The 19,822-nt window shown below is 39.3% G+C and overlaps 1 protein-coding gene across 1 annotated transcript in view; it reads left to right on the forward strand.

Moving 5' to 3' along the window:
- The window catches only part of ADAMTSL3 (ADAMTS like 3), a gene marked incomplete at its 5' end in the record, with an annotated part of 185,956 nt that overhangs the window by 160,594 nt on the left and 5,540 nt on the right, over positions 1–19,822 (forward strand). The window contains 6 exons of the mRNA XM_082322576.1: positions 530–657; positions 1,355–1,483; positions 13,211–13,393; positions 15,424–15,543; positions 16,354–16,566; positions 19,016–19,199. Coding sequence (XP_082178702.1) covers positions 530–657; positions 1,355–1,483; positions 13,211–13,393; positions 15,424–15,543; positions 16,354–16,566; positions 19,016–19,199 — 957 coding nt within the window. The remainder of the gene's footprint in view (positions 1–529; positions 658–1,354; positions 1,484–13,210; positions 13,394–15,423; positions 15,544–16,353; positions 16,567–19,015; positions 19,200–19,822) is intronic.

Raw genomic sequence — 19,822 nt, forward strand, 5'->3', positions numbered from 1 at the left:
CTCATGTCTTGCCCCTCAGATGGCAGGCAAAGTATTCAAGACACCTTGGGGTTTTGGTGGAAGACTTTAGCTTTAATGATGATAATGTAGGAAAAAAACCAAACAAAACCCCCAAAACAAAACAAGAACCCCAAACCTACAGTAACTTGGAAGTCAGATTAGACCATACATTTGTGAATTCCCCAATCCTGCTGAAAACCAAGCTTGCTCTGGAGAGATGGATTTTTTGCCAGGCCTAATACTTTTAATTGTGGTAGTCTGATTTATTCATGATGTTGTTCCCAAGGGATTCTGGTTTGTAGTAGCAAACTTGTCGTCCTCCAAAGGGCTGAAGAATCTTCCATGCATGTATCGCTTAGTGCTCCCCTTTTGTCACCAAAGAAGAGGCAGAACTGTTACTGCATGCACTGGTCCGGAACGGTAAACTCCTAAAAAGGAATTTTGCTGCTGTATCTGTAACTCTCGCAAGAAGGTTCAGCTGGGTTTGTCTCAGGGTAGTAACCTTTGTCTCTCCTTGAATATTCTGCAGGGTGATCCTGGACACCACTGGAAAAGTGCAGATTCGGAATCCTACTCAAAAGGAACTTGGTACATATGGATGCCTGGTTGTTAATGATTTTGGTTTTGATATGGAAACATCATTGCTCTTGCGTGCAGGTAAGATTCTAGCATCCATAGAATTGGGCATGTATTATTTTTTTGTTTATATATATAAGCACCCATCCCCACTCCAGTGTGAAATAGTTTCTTTTGTTGGCAATCTATGAAACTCTGCCTGATTTAACAGGTAGCAATAAGATGGTCTTGTTCTGGAGAAGAGAAGGCTCCAGGGAGACCTTATAGTGGCCTTCCAGTACTTAAAGGGGGCTTATATAAAAGAGAGGGAGAGACTCTTTATAAGGGCAGATAGCGATAGGACAAGGGGGAAGAGTTTCAAACTGAAAGAGGGGAGATTTAGATTAGATGTTAGGAAAAAATGCTTTACTGAGAGGGTGGTGAGGCACTGGAACAGGTTGCCCAGAGAGGCTGTGGACACCCCATCCCTGGCAGTGTTCGAGGCCAGGTTGGACGGGGCCCTGAGCAACCTGGTCTAGTGGGTGGCGTCCCTGCCCCTGGCAGGGGGGCTGGAGTTAAGGTCTGTGAGGTCCCTTCCAGCCCAAGCCATTCTATAATTCTCTGATTCTCTAAAACACAGCAGATGTGAACTGAGTCTGCTCATATCTATCCCACCTGTATTTTCTGGCCGCTGGTTTGCAAACTGAATTCTGTTCCAAACATGATGAATTTAAATACAGGATCTACACTGAAAAGTCAAATAAAGCTTTTAAAACTGATTATCCCTTTAATTTCAAAGAGATTCCTGTCATCTTGTCCTCTGTGTTAAATGTTACAAATGTGGAACCCAGCAGTTTCTCAGCAGTTGTTGGAGGTACAATCGTGGCAAGAACTGGAGCAAATATTATGGTTGAATGTCCAGTGAAAGGTAAGCAAGAACTCCACTGAAGTTCCCTGTAATGTTGGAATCAGAAGCTTACTTTACATCTTGAAAGAAATTACCAGTGAAGGCAGAAAATCATTGATCACTAGTCATTTTTTATTAGGCATGTCACCCACACCAGTCCTATTTCTTTTCTGTCTGTCACTTTAATTTACACACACATGTATATGTTCAAGCAGACTTTGCTTTAAAAGTACTTTTCTTTCCATGAAGTGGTCTGAGGCTCCACTACAGAGCTTAAAGCCCACCAGAGTGAACGACTACCTTGCTGCAATAGCAAGCATGGCCAGCTGACTTGCTCATCAGAGAACTTTCCTTATCCCTATTTGAGATGCACATATGTCTAGACTATTGTTAAAACCGAAAATGAAATCTCCAGCCATAGCTTAATAGAACTTTAAACCTGACAGTGAAGTAAACTTACCTTTTAGAGCCATCAGTCTGCAGCTGCAGTAAGGAAACAAAGAAAAGTGCCGAGCCATGAGAGCATATAGACATTTTCTAGCTGAACATCTGTGGAGCAGCATTAACGTTAATCAGAAGCTACATGCATTAAGCAGTTCACTGCTTCATTTTATTTTCTAGTCCTTTGTTGGGAAGGTAGATATTTTCTTTTTATTCTCATCATTTCTATCTCTTAAGTTTAAATTGTAAGATTAAATTCACGGGAGCAATATTCTGTCAAATATTTAATAAGCTAAGGTCAGCCTTTTGTGCCTTCTTGAAGAAGATGTATGCAAGTGCTCGTAACAATGAACGCTGCAACTGAGTGTGAAGAGAGACTTCAGAGAAGTCAGTGTGCTGTTCGCATTCGTATTGCAGGGGGAGTGCATATCAGAAAGCGTGTTGATACTGAACCAGAGTAGTGAGAGAAATATATATATATATGCAAATAGTTCTGCATACAATAGTGGCGCCAGGCTGACATATATTAGGATATGTGGCTCTGCTATTCACTGTTGTACCAAGGCTAATTCTTTGATGAAGTAATATTTTCCAACTATAGTTTGGCAACTCTATGTATAACTGACCTACATCTCAAATTCAGCAGAGAGTTAATGTCACACTGTTAATATTAATATTGTTAGGATGGGTAAGCAGTTAGCAATTTCAATATAAATTAATATTTTCACATGGGACTGCAGATTTCCAAATGCTTTAGAATTGTGTATATTCATGAGCCAAGCTTGAGTTATGTTAAGACACCAGTGTTGACTTAAAAAATGATTTATCTAATTGCTTTATTTCCTGTCATTGCCAAGGAAGTAAGTATTACTGTTTGTGAATAAAATAGAGCTTGCATGTCTTAAAATGTCACTAAGCCTAGAAGCAGAAAAACTTATGAAATGATGTAATCAGAGTTTTTCTGATCTCCTTTCCTTAATGAAAAGTAAGAAACCACTGACTTTAGAAGACTGAACTTAATAGCACTTTATGCTAGTATGTTTGTCTAATAAGTGGGACCCCAAAATATGTCCATTTGCAGTGTATTCAGATGAGAACTTTGTTGTGAATGCTGATAAAACATCATGTGAATTATTAGACAAGGAAGCGTTTGAATCAGAAAAAATACTAATATTTCTATGCACTCTAGAAGGTTCTGTCCTACAAACAGACAATGTGAGTCTGCAGGAGTCCTTTTCTCCTCATCAGACATGTCAAGCAGATACATCTGATCTGTTGGACTCTTGCTAGCCCTCAAAATCGTTCTCTGTAAGAAGAACCATCTAATGAGCAAGGTGTCTCTGTGCATGAAGAATATTACTGCCATGCCACTATCAGAATTCTTAAATCACTTTTAAATTTCCCAGCTGCAATGATTTCTGAGGGTTTTTTTCTGTAGGCTGGATAACCTGTAATACCTTTTTATAGTTGCTCAAACCATAGTTTTCTCTGTGAATAAATCTGCATATTGAGTTAGATGTTTTGTGTCTGCCAGTGTAAGGTCTATTCAGGAATTTTCTTTCTGAAACACAGATAAAAATCATGCATATATGCAAAATGTTAAATTAATGGCTCATTTAGAAGAGAGTACCATCAGGAGCAGAACTTCAGCTGGACGTAGGAGCAGGCTACCCAACAATCTGACAAAGACAGTTATGAAAGGTAGAGGAGGTGATGTTGTAAGGAAAAATACCCTTCCCAGCTTCCTCTGCTGGCCGGCTGATGGCTGTACAATAGACCCTTTAATTATTCAAGGCCTGAAGAGAACCAAGTATAGTCCACGTAAGGGGCTCTGGCTTCATTAGGCCATGTTACACAGGACAGCTCTTGTTTGATGGTTTTAATGGAAAGGACGTGAAGTTTAATATTACATACGGTGTTAGCTAGCTGACTACAGTTTTTTTTCTTTTTTTTCATTGTTACTGATTTGATTCTTTTTGTCCTTTTGAAAGCCTTTCTTGCACACTCCAAAAATCACATTCAGATCGAAAAAAAACTTTGAAATGCTAGAGAGCAGCGTATCCTAATAAACAGAAGAACATGAAGGTATAGATTAGGAAAAGCTAGCTAAACTGCTGAAGCTAACAGTATCGATTTCTTTTCCCTTTTTAATTTATAACAAAACTATTTTCCACTAATTATAATAAAGTCACTTTTATAGCTCCCACACGCGTACATGTTAGAAGATATTCATAACATTCTGGATAGGTTCATATTCCATTCTTACAGCCAAGAGCTTTTCAATCAACACACATGGTATAAATATCAATACTGATTGCTCCAAATTACTCTTGGATAACATTTATTGTATTTGCAGAAAAGATCGTCTTGTGATTATTACTAAAATAAACGAAAACTGTCAGACTCCATTTATTGTGGAACCTTGAAAGTTCTCAGTTGAAGTAAAATAGGGGGGGGGGAAAAAGATTAAAAATCTGTCTAAAATGTGCATTGCCTGCCACCTGCTGGTCAGAGTGCAGAAGGGACATACACTGAGTTGAGATTGCTTGTACTATATGCATTATACTGCATCTCTGAAATATTTTGGCACAGAGGTGTTTAAAAGTAGAAAGTCCATCTTCATCCAAATTCTCATTCCTATGAATGTATTTTGGCTAAGAATAACATATTGATAAAAAATTGTGAGAAATACACAAAACCTGTTGAATCAAGGTCATCTTTTTGCACATACGTTTCACAAAGATGGACCAGCTACTTGCTGTCAGTGTTGGAACTTGAAACGGATCCAGATAAATCAAGAGTTTGATTTTCCATCTGTTCCTTCATTTACCCATGCTATTCCAAATGTAACTTTGATGCTGTTCTTTGTCTTCTATGCTTAACCCCTCAGAAGACATCTCAGTGAAGAAAAATAGCAGTTTAACACATAGGATTCTGGCTCTTCATTTCTTTTAGGTTTTTTGAGTGTTTTTCTAAAAGATATTAGTAATGGATTTCAAAGGTTTAAAAGGGTAAGTACAGATTTATTTTATGAGGAAGGAATGACACTTTATAATTAGTATAATAAAAGGAAAATCTTTTGGTCTTATGCTTCTTTTACAATAAGTGCATCTACATTAGAGTTTTTGTTTGTATCAGGCATAAGCAGGAAGGACTGAAAGATTTACTTCAAAAACTTAATTGTGCTCTGCTTGCAACAGTCTGGGAATCTGAAAACGGAATCCCTGTGGATGTAACTAAACTGAGAGGTGTGCCTGGGGACTATACCTATTACTTTCCAAATACTAACAGGCAGTAAGTCCAAGGGTCCAGGCAAGATTCACCAAGTAGTCCAAAGCAACCCTCACCCAAACACTCATGGGGTGTGTTTTGGGACCTTGGTACCAACTATGTCTCTTTACAAGCACACTCCTGATGCCCTCCACTACTTGCTGAGGTAGATGTAGCCTACAGAGTTCATGGGGGAAAAAAAACATAAATTGGAACGTTTTACAGCATTCCTTTTTTTGGTGTGTTTCTGCCTTTGTCTCCCAGCTTTCCTTATTGGGGCAGGGGTTTCCTTCAAATTCCTAATTCAGGAAGGGTTAAGATGGATTGTGTTAGAGGAAGGTAAAATTTCAAAAATCTATTAGAGTTCTTGGAATGCTCAGCAAGCATGTGGGTATTCCCTTGATACTTCCTACTTCAATTTGCAAAGACCTGTCAAGAAGTTCCCTAGGCAAAGTTTAACAAATTCTCATAGTGTAAAACAAGAGGTTAGCTTGTTCGTTAGTACCCGATTAAATGATCGGAAGGAACAAGTGGTCAAATTTTACAGTGGGGAGAGGCTACCAGTAGGGTGCCCCAAGACTCTGCTCTGGGATTTGTGATGTTCAACATTTTTATAAAAGTTCTGAAAAAGAATGTGAACAGTTAGTTGACTAAAGCTGTGAAGGATCAAGATTTATGAAGGCTAATCAGATCTAAAACTCTCTGCAAAGATTTGCGGCAGGATCACACAAATAATGTTTAATAGCTAAATGAGGGCAAAGGATGTTCAGAATTGATATTTGCAGAATAAATGTACCTGTAGAACAAATAATCTTAAATATAGACACGTGCACATGGCTGTATCTGAATGACTGCCACTCAGAGAAAGATTTGTGGAATCATGCTGGTTACTTCCATGGGAACACCAGCACACTCCCTGGGTGGTGTCCATAAAGGCAAATCAAAAGTAATGGCAGAGGAATGGACAAAAGAAGAGAAAATATAAATTGGCCGTTGCTTAAAGCTGTGGTGAATCCTGTTTGCAACTTGCTAATCTCATCATGAAAGGGATATAGTAGTGCTAGAAAAGGTAAAGAGAAGAGCAGTATTAGAGGAAACAAGCATGATGGTCTAAGTGCTACCTCTGGTTCTGGAAGCTAGGAACATATATTGAGGAAGCGTCAGTCAATAAATGCCATGATTTCAGTACTTTTTGCCTACACATCCCCAGGCGCCCATCACTGGACACAAAGGGCTGAGTTAAGTGGACTTCAGGTCTGACTAAGAATGGCAATTCCTGTGTGGTTCTTTAATTTCTGATAAAATTGTATTTTCCAAGTCCCCAAGTAGGTATCTACTTTATGACCATAAATGTCTGGGTCCTTGGTGATATAGCATGGCTCTTCAGTAAAGTGAAAGTATAATTACTAACCAGTTGGGCAAAACAGTCTCTGAGAACGGTGCTGAATTGTAGAATGGCCTTAATGCACACCAACCAAGTCTTTGTTGGAGGTCGACTACAGAGTTTGGTCTAGCAGTCATTTCTGAGTTCATACTTAACTCAGATCCTCTTATTTAGTTGCCTAAATATAGTTGCCTTATTTTAAGTGCCTGATTTTGAAAAATATTAGCCTTAAACTTCTGCAGCTGGAAAAAAGATCAAGTTTTCTTTGAGCTGACAGCCAGAGAACTGAACAGGACCCGGCAGAGCTGTAGCAAGGGTGGGGTGGGAAGGGGTCTTGCTTCAGGAACCCCTCAGTGGAGGTCACCAGATGTCAGTAAGTATATCTAAATCCTGCCAGATGTTGCTGCCCCCTAGGAAGAGGGGCTGTTGCATGGCTGGTAAGAAGCGGCAGAGGTAATAGCTTTGAAAGGCTGTGAGAGAATGGGGCGGTATCAGAGGGCAGGTTGGAGGATCATGCCAAGTGCCAAAATGTCTCATGCTGGCTCTCTGTCCAAGACTATTATTCCCGGTGAAGTTGGCAACATTCATGCGGGTAATTTCAGTAGCAGCATGATTTAGGCTTTTTAGGGTTCGCTAGAAGTTGATTGCTCAAGCATAGTTCAGATGAATAGAAATGCAGTTTGCAACTTCTGCTGGAGAAAACATGGAGATGTATCAATCAAAGTAATTGCATTGTAAGCTATGCTAAACCCACTGTAGGTGTTAGTGAGTGTAGAATAACTAACAATCAGGTGGCATTCATTGTGGATATTACTGACCCAGCATCGTTTCCTCGAAAGATGACATGCAAATTTACCCTCTAAAGTTAGGTAAACTTTTAGCAAAGTGCAGCAAAATGTGATTCGTGCCAGCACAGTTCTGCCTTGCTCTTGAATGGGAAATACAGAATACTTTATGAGATTCTACATAGCTGGGGGAAAAATTTCTGAAGACATATCCAATGTTTTAGAGCAACTAGTTAGTAGGCCAAGATTTTTATGGTGTGTAATATTTCATAGGGCTTTCAAGGTTGGAGGAAATTTGTTTTTGAACACTGAATATTTTAAGGGCACCCTATAGTGTGGATTCCTTTTTTTTTTTTTGTCTTTTTTTTAAACACGTGTTTCACAGTCCCATCCGGAGCTGGAGGTTTTTTTCCATAACATTTGCTGTCCCAGTGCCACTCACGGTAGAAAATGACTTTTTTCATGGAACATTGAGTATTTTAAAGCTGCTCCAGTGCTAGTGGAAAATAGCCTGTGTTTGAGGCCAGAAAAATAGATTAAACTAATTTTAAAGTTTTATAGCCACTTAGGTCTCTAGTAGAAATTTTTAACATCAGAGGATTTAGATCCATTGCAAGAGTTAGATTCTGATTTTTCAGGTTTTTCTAAGACTAAGAAGGCCCGAGTTCAGGAATGCATCTTTGTTCATGAAGGAAAATTACAGCCATTCTTAATTTTAAGCATGTGTTTAATTGCATTCCCTGATAGGGATGGATTTAATCCTATGCTTAAGTGCTTTCCTGACTTGGAGCCACGGGATATGATTGTTTGATTCTGCTACTAGCTGATGTCAGTGATGGATCTCCCATTTGAATCACTGGGATCTAAATTGCACTCAGGGATTCTGAAACTTTGGCAGTTTGGGTCAGTCGATACCTTTGGGCTCATCCTCCGCTGCATCTGCATGGAGGTGGGGTGTGAAGGAAACAAAGGTGGCTGCAGGCCATCTCTTACCTCTTCCCCTTTTTGTACTGGCTGGGGATCAAACCAGGAATTCTTCAGCTTGAAAGTAATATTTTCTTGGATGTGGATAGGGAATGACTTCCTTCCAGGATTACAAACTGGAAGATTTACTTTTTTTCCTGAAGAGAAGGCCTAGGAAATGATTCCCGGAATGATTTGTTGTCTTCTGAGGGATACAGAAAGGCAGCCATTCTGTAGAAGAAGCTTACATAGACGTGTTACATTTGGACAGTAAGGTGAAAGGAAAGACACATTTTAAAACTGTCCGAGAAAGGACAAATCACAACAGTAGAAACTTTTTTGAGTCAGAACAGAGAGCAGAAAATTATAACAGTGAGGAGGAAATATTTTTAAAATTCAGTGTAATTAGCTTTTAAACATCTCTGTTAATAGTCTTCTGCTACAATTCTGTAATGGAAAAGGCTCTTGAAGACAGCGTGAATGTTATTTTTGTCCCTGCAAAGTCTCTATGTAAATCAAGCTCTGTGTAAAGGAGCGTCAAGCATATGCAGTAAAATTCAACCTTGTGCACAGAACAAACTCCTCCATGAAGTCCTACAAATATGTCCCAAAGCTTAAGTATAATTTCAGCTCCATTCAGTTTGTCACCTTTAAGGAAAAAAAAAGAAAAAAACACCATCACCTCATGGTTTGCCTTATTTTTGCTTAGTTTAGTTTCTCCTTGGATAAGAAAACAGTACTTAAAACTTTTAAAGCTTTATTTACATGAATACTAAAGGATAAAGCACAGGTTTTAGGCCTTAACTATTTGCCTAGAAAAAAAGAGCTTTTCTTGCATTTTGATGGTATGCTTGAACTCTATCCTGCCGCTTCTGTGTAGGAAAACGGGTACTTTTCACAGTGCTACTATAAGAGTCTTGTCATGAGGAATGTGGGAATTGTATACTTAGCGTGCTTTCTCACAAGAGCTGATAGGTGAGACGTAACTCAGTGTGCAGTGCTGCACACCAGCAGGGAAGAAAAATCTCATCTCAGGAGTAGTAAATATGGAGTCTCATTTCTAAAGGAAAAGCATCGAAAATCTGCGTCATGGAAGCTTTTTCACCTGAAATGTAGAAATGGCGACTGCATGCTGGGGTTGTGCTACATGCTATGTTATGAGAAGGAGTTTTATGCAAAGCACTGCTAAGCACAGAGACTGTTACAAAGGTAAAAGCACACCTAAAAATAGGTGGTTTTAGTATCCTCCAACAGTAAGAGTCTCTCCTGATAGGAATTCCAGAAATGACGGTATGCACAAGAACTCAGTGTCTCTCGTGAGAGTTCTGGCAGAAGAGGATTTTTCACTGGCAATACGAACATACCGATAAACTGAAGCTGTCCAGAAGAGACTGAAACGTACACGCTGCTTTGCTGAAGAATGCAAAGGAGCTGGACTGTAAGAGATGTCTTTTTCTCCTCCTTTATTTCTTTAATCCGTTTATAGGGTGTCTATCAGCAGATGGGATAGCACCACACAATAAAACTTTTTTCTGGCCAGATTCCCTACTGCATCTCTCTGGACACCCAACTCTGAAAGCTTCACATCCCATTTGTGCTTGCCAGTTTTGGGTTCCCCTGAAAGGCAGGGTTAGAGGCCCCTGATTTCTAGCATACAGCTGTGTCCTGACTGCAGTGTGCAGAGTCCTGCCCCCTCTCCTCCCTTCATGCTGTACTCCAGCCTGTAACAGGTCCCTCGGCTCTTCTCTGAAAGGTATCTTCCTCTTTTCCTTAGCTCAGAGCTCAAGCTGAGGACTTGCCTTAATACTCTTCATGGCAACCTAACCGAAAGCCCATGAAAAAGGACACAGAAGGAGCTTGATTGCAAATACCAGTTGTTCTTAAGCAGATGGTCCAGTATCTCCCAGGCTCACTCTCAGATAGTGAATTGGTTTCTACATCATACAAAGGTTGGGGAAAGAAAAAGAACCATGAAATGCAAAAACTTGAAGGGTCCTCAAAGTGATTGTGAAGAGGCCAGCTCAGAGGGACTCAGCATACAGTTCACATAAAAATTATTAACTCTTAGATAAAAATCGTATTTCTCAGTAGTTTTAGGTAAAATATAACGCAGGAGTGTTGTGATTATCCCTACTACTATTTTCAGCTGGAACAGCTTATGTTTATGGATGCACCCTGAAGGTATCTAGATAACATTAACTCTGTTTTAAAATGACACTGTGTGATAACCATGTATAATGCATAATAGTGTTGTTTTTTCCACTATGTATTTAACTGATTGTTTTTCATGGATCCCCCCCCCCTCACTTTAGCTGTAAGTGGCAGCACCCCTAAGATTGCTTGGATGGACTCATTGTGCATTTCAGTTGGACTGGTTGCTGGGCTGCCACGCAGGGCTCTGTCCACACTTCTGCTCCTTAGACCTGGAATTTATGTTTGTGTACTCAACACTATTCACTTGAGAAATGGTCTGATTTACTTGTGTGTGTGTGGTATTACTTGCTTGTTTCCCCTAAAGAGAAATGTATACAGCTCTTTGGAGAAAGAAAGAGGAATCATTTGCTATAACTTAAGTTTAAGGTGTGTGACAGATACCCAAGTTTGAACTTAAAACGAGAGGCAAAGCTATTTTGGAGATTTCTTTTGCAAACTGAACTCCAGTCCAGGTTTTAAAAGGCTCTACATGTCTCTGAACGAGACTCGGGTAGAAGAGTAGAGACATGGCAATTTTTCTGGGATAAACTCTAGGATACAAACCAAGTTTGGAAGAAGGAAATATTTTACTTAAGTTAAATCCCAGGAATGAGGTACATTTCTGAATGCTGTGGTGAGAGCAGAGGGAGGACTGTATCATGGGGTGATATTGGGCTGAGGTTTGAGAGAGGCTCAGGTTAAAAGCTTAAATTTGAACCTTTCCAAACATTTTTGTGTTTTTGTGTTTTGTGGAATTTGACTTTAAATCTTTTGACTTCAGTCCCGTCTGATCCGTGCTGCTTCTGCCTTATTTTTGGCTCTGGTTGGTCTGCAGGATTTTGGTGCCAGTGAGGGTAGTCTGGCTGCAAACCTCTAGGCCTTAGATTAAAACAGCTCAGCATCCTCACAACACCTCCTCAGCCCGTCTGTATAGTAAGTATATACGCCTGAATGGCTGTGGAAAGTACACTGTAAAGGAAAAACGTGTCTGAGAATGATACGCTTTAGCCAGAAAGCTGGGGTAAAATGGAAAAAAGACCCTTAAAACAAGACCTCATCCTAATTCCAAAAGGATTTTTCAAAGTGGCATAAAGCTTCTCCTGGAAACTTGAAAAACAGCCTGGTTTTTTGGACCCTGGTGCACTCTGCAGATCTGTACTTTGTTTTATGCAGTTTTATTCAGTAAAACACAATCTCATGAATTTAAAGGCACTGAACAGTTGCTAAATTGTCTAGAATAAAATCTGTGATTATGCAGAAGAGTGTTTCTCTCGCTGTCTTTCTAGACAAAATGGTGGGGGGAGCTTTTTCCTTCAGTGAAACAGCAGGTTCCAAAAAATATGTCTGGTTCCTATTACAGTAAAGGAAAAACTTGAGGTGTGCATTGGAAGTGCTAAGCCAGTGATTGAAATGTTAAAGTTGTTCCTAAAGGCTATTCCACATCATGAAGACATCATCTGTAAAGTAATACTGCACAATGATCTGTGAAGAGAGGAGACTGAATTAGCATTCAATATGGCTGAAACTTCCAAATGTCCCACATTCAGGTCAGCTTCTATAGCACAATCCATTTTGGTAGCCTTCAGTGAGCACTGATCGGTATATTTAGAGAAAACAGAGTTCAGGTGAAAGGCCGTGTAGCTGCTCTGACTTGTCTTGTGCCCTGCGCCTGCGTGCACCTCTGCGGCTGGGCACTGTGCCACGTACGCCAGGCCTACCCAGGGATTTACCTCGGATTTTGGAGCTTTGTAAAGCGCTTCTGCTGCGGCAGCTCAACCAGAGCGCAAGCGATGAAGTGTCTGATTTGCCAACTTGCAAAACATCTTTTTAAAGGCAAATGTTTGAGGAAAATAAAACAGTAGAAGTCCTCCCACAGAGGTGGTACTGTGCCAGTGGAAAAATCATCTGATTAAAAATGGAAGTCCAAAATCATTCATTGATTAAACTTTAGAATGACAAGTTATCTGAAAATGCTGAGTTTCTCAGAATTCAAGTGTTACAATAGGAATGGATAGACCTTTGGCTTTCTGTAACATTGTAAATGAGATTGCTTAACAACTGAGCCCCTTGTTTAGTTGTTAATGGCTCTTTCTGTTCCTTTTCCTTCACGCTGCATTGTTACAAGTTGTGTATATGACATCTGCTACTTGGAGAAATTTTCAGGAGCTTTTTTGGCAGAAATTGGCCACATATATTTTCTAATCTAATTGATAAATATATCTTTTTTTTTTCCTTCAAGAGAAATATTTTGTCTCCATTTCTTTTTTCCTTTATTTTTAATTGTAAATTGAATATTCATTCCTTCCTTCATATATTCTGGGATGCAGGTTGGATGAAAAGATGCTGTGCAGATCTTTATGTTAATTGGTCCTGATTGGGGTTAATGGTCTCACATCTTTCAGTAGCAAGCCACATGAGCACGCTGCTTTTGTAGGAGTGGTAGCAGTTTGTAAAGCTGTTCTGTGAGCTTGCCTTACGGTGCTTAACCTTTAATCTCGGTGGGATGCTGAATTATTAATAGGGCTCGCAACTGAGAGGTTTTGTTTTGAGCGGGAAAAGTACTTGTTTTGCTTCAGTGTTGTTACTTTGGTTTATACTCTCTGTGAAATGACAAAGGAACTTACAATTCTTGAATGTTATGGTAGCAGTTAGCAATATAAAACCTACGGTTTATCTCTCTCAATAAATCTTTTAATTATTTGCATTTTAAAGGTGTTCCCCAACCAAATGTAACATGGTTTAAGAAGAAAGACATGCTACAAATCAATTCTTTCTTGGTTTTGAATGGCTCTTTATTTCTGAGGAATGTTTCCTATGAAGATGCAGGAACATACACTTGCAGAGCAACTAACGCTCTCGGAAAAGCTGAAGCTGCGTCTGTTCTCCACTTAACTGGTAAGTGCTAAATGAGAATTCCTTGCCGATAACAACAGTGAGCCACTTCGGTTATGAAGTTTAACCAATAAAATAGTTGGGGGGATATTTAACACTTTATTATGAACTTGGAATTTTTGACCGCATCTGACTCCCTGGGATCTGTTCTCTATTTTGTGTTTCCTGTAACAGTGGATCTAGGCACAGATGGTTTGACTTGTGACTTCTTCAAAAGTTGTTCCATCTTCTTGCTTCCAGGCAACAAATATCAGCCCTTAAACCAGCAGACACATTAGAAAACTAAATCCACTGTCTTATTACATTGTTCCCAGTGCTATTATCTAGGGAAACAGGGCAGGCTTGAGTTATTCAGAAAATCTGCAGGGAAACGCAGTGAAATGAAAGCAAAGGCTGGTTTGGGGGTTTTTTAATTATAGAGGCCAATAAAACATAGGGACATGGAAAACAAAAAATTCTGAATATGAACTGCTAACTCTCAGAATAGAAAATGTAAAGAAAAACTCTACTTAAATGACTCTATTGTAAGTAGATTAATAATGTAATACTGTATAATACAATCATGCCTTGAAAATAGCTCCAATAAATGGATCATTCAGCTCTAGAGATTAACTTTCTCACCATTTTGCTGTACAACACAGTTATACATGGCCAATCCTGCTACAAAGCTTTCTTTCTTAGGCTCACATGTGTAGGGCAGGTTATAGATGTTTGGATCTGTTGGCCAAGGAAGACGTACCAAAGGCATAACAGGAGTCTCTGTGTGAGGATGAGTGTAGACTGAAGCTCCCTTCTTGGTTTCAGTTTTCCTGGACGACATCAAAACTTCAGATGTTCCAGGGAGGAATATTATTATAATGACGTGACTGGGAAGATTGCTCACAAGAGTCCAAACTTCGTTTCTATTCCTGGTCACATGACATTAGTTTAAATAAATCTTGAGCGGATAGGAGAGGGCCAAATTCTGCAATTTTTTTGGCTGTGCAATGAAATGGGAGGACTTCTGGTGTCAGGACTTGCAGATTGCACTGACTCAGTGTTGTCTAAAGCAACATCATGTCAGCCTTTTGGACTTTGCTACAGCAATTACTGCCTGACCTGGGGCAGTGAAGCAGTCGAGCAAAATCTGTGCAGCCTTTCTAATGAAAGTTCCTAAGGACTGACGAGGTCGCTAGCCTTTTGCCTCTATGGGACTGGCCCCACTGTGGTTCTGTGGAGACTTTTTTGTCCCTGTGTTTACACAGACAAGCAGGAGGCTTTGTACGGACATTGCACACTGAGAAAAAATGTTGAACCAATGTAAAATGACCCACGGAAGTTAGAATATAACAAAAGATTTAAACCGTGCTGGAAGGAGAATCATAGGTATTATGCACATTCATTAAAACAGAAATGTTGACTAAGTGGCAAGAACTGTGTGTTACTGCCAGATTGCCCACATTTTTGGCAGTTATTCTGTCTGGCATATGATAAAAAGGAGGAGTTGCTATAGTGATAGGCACATGATTCTGCATAAATTTTGCTATCTTTATGCATAATGAGATTTTAAGAGATTTTCTTCTTTTTTTCTGTCGTAGCACTTTGTCATAATTCCATCTAATGGAACAGAGGAATTGGCCTGATTCCATTGAGAGAATTATTTTTCTTAAAATTTCTGTATGTGAATGACTGGTAATAAAATAATAAATAGCATTGTCATGAGAAACAGGAAATACATCATACATCCTGTAAATCTTGTTTTTACACTAAGTGTTACAGGCTTGTTTTGCTAATAAATAAAATTCAATAAATTTGATTAATTTAGAAACTTGCATAGGCATTATAAGTAATTTATGTGTTTCCCTGTTTACATATCTGAAGTGTATTTTTTAGACGGACCATTTAACTGCATAAATGAAGTTGATCCTAAAGAATTCCAAAGTGCTATTACCCTTCTGCTTCATAACTAGCGTGTTGGATATTTTGACAGAATTTTTTTTTTAGCATATTGATTTAATTCTTGCTAAAAAGAGATCTTATGCGTTGTGTTACAGAACAAAGATATATAGAGAATAACACTCTATTATCAAAGGGAAGCAGAAGAAAGCGTGTCCTAATGGCATCTGGAATTGGTACAAATGTCAGTGTGGTACCTGGAGATCCACTAAGAATAGGTATGTTGTCTTTTCTGCTTTGTCATTTAAATTCTATTATTTATTCGTTTCATTAAAATGGAGAGGGCCCTATGGAGAAAGTGAGTGTAATTCCTAAGAGTCTGGGTTTGGTGACTTTCTGGATTCCCTAACCTTGTCTCAGCTTTCTGTTATCAGGGAGGGAGCCTCAGAGTAAGAGACACAATTATTTTTTGATGCAGCTTTTCAAAAAATGTTTTAAAATGGTGACCCTTTAGGCATTGTCTAGGTGGCTCACCATGTGACTGAAGCGGCGTAATTTCTCTTTGAGCTTCACTTGAAAATGATGGGAGGGGATGCAGCTGGGATCTAGAACTGGGTTTTTTGTTTTTTCTGTCTAAATGAATACCTCTGTTCCCATCCCTGCTTGTGCTGTGGAGTGAAAAGGCAGCAATTTCATTTAATGTGTTTATGACTCCTTTCCAAAACAGATAGAAAGTCTTTCAGTACAAATCTATTTGCATATTGTAGTCTGGGATGAAATCTTCGTTCTGTTTAAATAATTGTTCCCCTCCCCGGCACGTCGTTCATATAGAAGTTAAGTTTGTAAGAACTTACCAAAAGAGAAAATAAAAAGAACTATGGTAAGCATATATCAGCTTACACAGCTGATAACCCTCAAGGGGCAGTCAGGATTTTGGGCCATAGCTTGGACTTCAGTGAATTTATGCATACTCTTGTTTTTATTTAGACTGGTCAGGTCTTTTACGTAGAATCACACAATCATACATACTTATTCACAAACATTTCAATGTGTTTAGAAAAACCGGCTAAAATGCTGTTGATTTTTAGGTTGCCCGGTTCTGCCCAGCTACAGAAATTCAGTTCACTGGCTTTTCGGAGATAGTCCAATTGAAGAAGTTAAGACCTTGGAATACCGAACCCTGGTTGGGGGTCGTATCCTAGAGGTGAACACCAACTCTGGTCAATTTGCCGGACAATTCCAATGTTGGACTTCAGCTAGTGCAAAACCAATGTCAGTTTGGGTAAATGTCAAGAAGGAAGGTTTGTTGAAAATTATATGACAAATTCTTAAATTTTAAAATATTTTCTTTCACTCTGTAAATGCTTTCCCAAAACCTAACCTGCTTATATACACAGGAAGTAATTCCTAAACGTATGTTTAACTTCACATATGTGAATAGTCCCATTTAAGTCAATAGACAATGTCCATACTCAGAGTTGGGTATGGGAATTAATGTGTATCCAAATACCACGTGGGGGTTCTCATTTCTTACCTGTGTAGCTGAGAAGCTGAGAGAATGTTGCCTGATTCGGTGTCTTGCTGTTTAAGCAGTTTTAAATTGGACAGGTTTTCTCAGCTTCCCCTTCAGCAAATCATACAAATTGCTGCCATGATAGCCACCAAACTGAAACAAAACTGACTTGGAGGTCATCTGTGGAAATATCTTAATTATAATCAAAATAATTTTAATATCATTGTCATATTCCAGTGTCATGGCAGTGATGTGGTAGCCATCTTATTGTAGTCACCCTTAAACATATCAATGTACTATGGCACACTCATCAATTTCAGTGTTAAGTTTTCAAGAACGTTTTGTAATGTTCTCCAATGAAACGTGCTTGCATAAAGCTACATTTCCATTAGTAGGTTATAAAATGTGCACCTGAAGGTTACAGATGAATTTGAGAAGAATCTTACATATGCACCAGCAGGACAATAGGCTGCATCTGCAAGCATTTTATAAAGTTTGTAAATATTTAATGTGCTTTAGAAATTAATTACTTTATAATTGAGCTTTAAAAAAGAGAGTTAGGAACTCTAGATCCTACTAAGTCTGGCACCGAAGCACCAAACTCCATTTGACAGTTTAACAAAAAACCTCTCTAACCAGTCAATACCCAGGGAGTGCAAATCAGGTTTAAAAACAAGTATTTGTTGAAATTGAAAGTTTCTGTATGAGATTTATCTATTATCCTATCAATAGGATTTGGCTTGCTGTTTATGTGCAAAGGACTCAAGCCGTAAGATCAGATCTTGCAAGTCTCCCATGCTGTGTGTAAGCGTACTCTCAGTGGCTGCCAGTGGCTTACTTTTATGATCGAGAACGGTTCTGTATGCGTGGGGTTGCAGTCAGTTACGTTTACAAAGCAATTTTACTGAAGCATAGCTATGATCAAGATGTTCATTTTTTAAATCAAAAGTAAATCAAAATATTTATGAACCGAATCAGAAAATATCCTGATAGAGTTTATCAAAAAATGTATCCAGGCCTTGGTCCTAATACAGATCTCATTCAAGTTAGAATTTCTGCACAGGTCTAGCCGGGTGTTGAACTATCCACCTGTAGTCTTTAGCTGGACTGCCTTCGGGTTGCCCAATACCCCTTCCAGCGAGGCTGGTCAGTATTTTGCGGAGACTCCATTTTCCAGTCATGAGCTTTAACTCTGTTGCTTCTGTAAATGATTCATCACTGAAATACCCATGCATTTGTAAGACTGCAAAATCTCCTTTGGTGGTTTTTGCACAGTAGGCATATTGAGGGCACTTCTGAGCAGTATCATCCTAGTTAAACAAACAATACAGTCTCTCCATCATAGTTGCAGTCAGTAAATTTAACTATTTCTACTTTGAATAAGGCCCTTTTGTATTATTTTAAGAAACCCAGAAGTAATAAGGAAACATTGAAAAACAATAAGTTAAAGAATTCATTATGTGCTGGAAGAGTGAGCCTGTGGACACAGCTGGTAGCTATCAATTATTCTTCGTTATTACAGAAAAATCTGACTCCTTCTGTGATCACATAAAAATCTGTCAACATTGCATAGTACTTCATCTTTTACCAAGCGTCAAAAAAAAAAAATTGTGGGGGAAGGGGTAGGTGTGGAATTGTGACTAAATATAAAGGTAGTAATTGTTAGAGGTGATTGGTTTTTTATATAAAATGCTCTTTAAAACAAAATTCCTTTTTCATCTTGCCAGATGCCTCAGTGGCAGATTATTTATGCATTAAATACTTTTCTATAGTTTAGTACAGGCTTCTCTTAAATCCTGATATTATGTGAAGTGTCTGGAGTAAGATGAGTTTTCTTCAGACTATGCTTGCTGTAGAACAGCAGGAAACTTAGAGAGCCTGATTTACAGTTTCCTCTTTTTAATGCTCATTGTATAAAAATGTTATGAAAGTTTTAAAAGAAGTTCATCAGTTCCTACTGTGAGCCAGGTTCTGCCCTTCATGTGCACATATGCTGATCCCATTTGCCTTCTAGAGAACTTCGTGCTCATATGTAAGGGCTGAACTTGAGGGGAAGCTGAGCAGGACTAAATTGTACTTTGGCTTATGGTCCCTTTTCACAATGCTGAAATATTTGCTTTTCTACAGAGGATACGGTATCTATCTAGCTTACAGAATATGCTGCCAAATCCATTAAAATGTGACACAATTATAATCCGTAGTGCGCCTCTCACACTACTTTCAATTACGTTTCTTAGATTATAAATGGGAATATGCTGAGTGGAGTACTTGCTCTGCTAGCTGCGGGAATTCAGGAACCCGCTCCAGAAGACTACAGTGCATGAGTGCAGAGAAACAGAAAGTAAATGAATCATTATGCAGAGAGCTGCAAAAGCCAGCGATTATTTACCAGTCATGCAACAGAGATGACTGCCCTGCCAGGTAAACTCCTTTCTACTCTATGTCCATGTGCTCTATGTGTATTAAAGTGCACACACAACCTCCTGAAATTGTTTCTGTGTTTATACTCTTGAGTCTGAAATGTGGGGTTTATTTCATCATGAACCCTAAAGCATGAGAGATGGGAAAATAGATCACAAGCAAGCAGGGGAAAGCTTGATTCAGCTGAATACGTGAGATCCGTGCAAGTCTCCATGCTGCTGCAGCAAGTGTTGCTGCTACCACGCTACCACCTTGAAAGCTAAGCTGGAGGGCTCTCTGAGACACCGATGTGCTAGTTTTGTGGCATTTGTGCCCATGCCCTGAGAGAAAACTCATTATGTTTAGAGCAGCCAGCACACTCGAGTGGAATCTGTGTTCACCTCCTCTCCTTTGGTGCCAGCAGAGCTCCGAGTAGGATGTTTACTGTGGAATGCCTCATTTGTCTCTAATGCCCCTCACCACAGTGTCATGCTCCTTGCGTGTCCTTCCCTGCCAATTTTCTGGTGGGATCAGCTGGGGTGCCTTGTGATCTTGGGGTAGGAAGTCTTTAGATCACAGGCAAGTATACCACAACATCTGATTCCAAAGGCCAAAACCTTGCCGCGAGACTTCTTGAGTTGCGC

Source organism: Platalea leucorodia (assembly GCF_965183815.1).
Source record: "Platalea leucorodia genome assembly, chromosome: 9".
NCBI classification, from domain to species: domain Eukaryota; kingdom Metazoa; phylum Chordata; class Aves; order Pelecaniformes; family Threskiornithidae; genus Platalea; species Platalea leucorodia.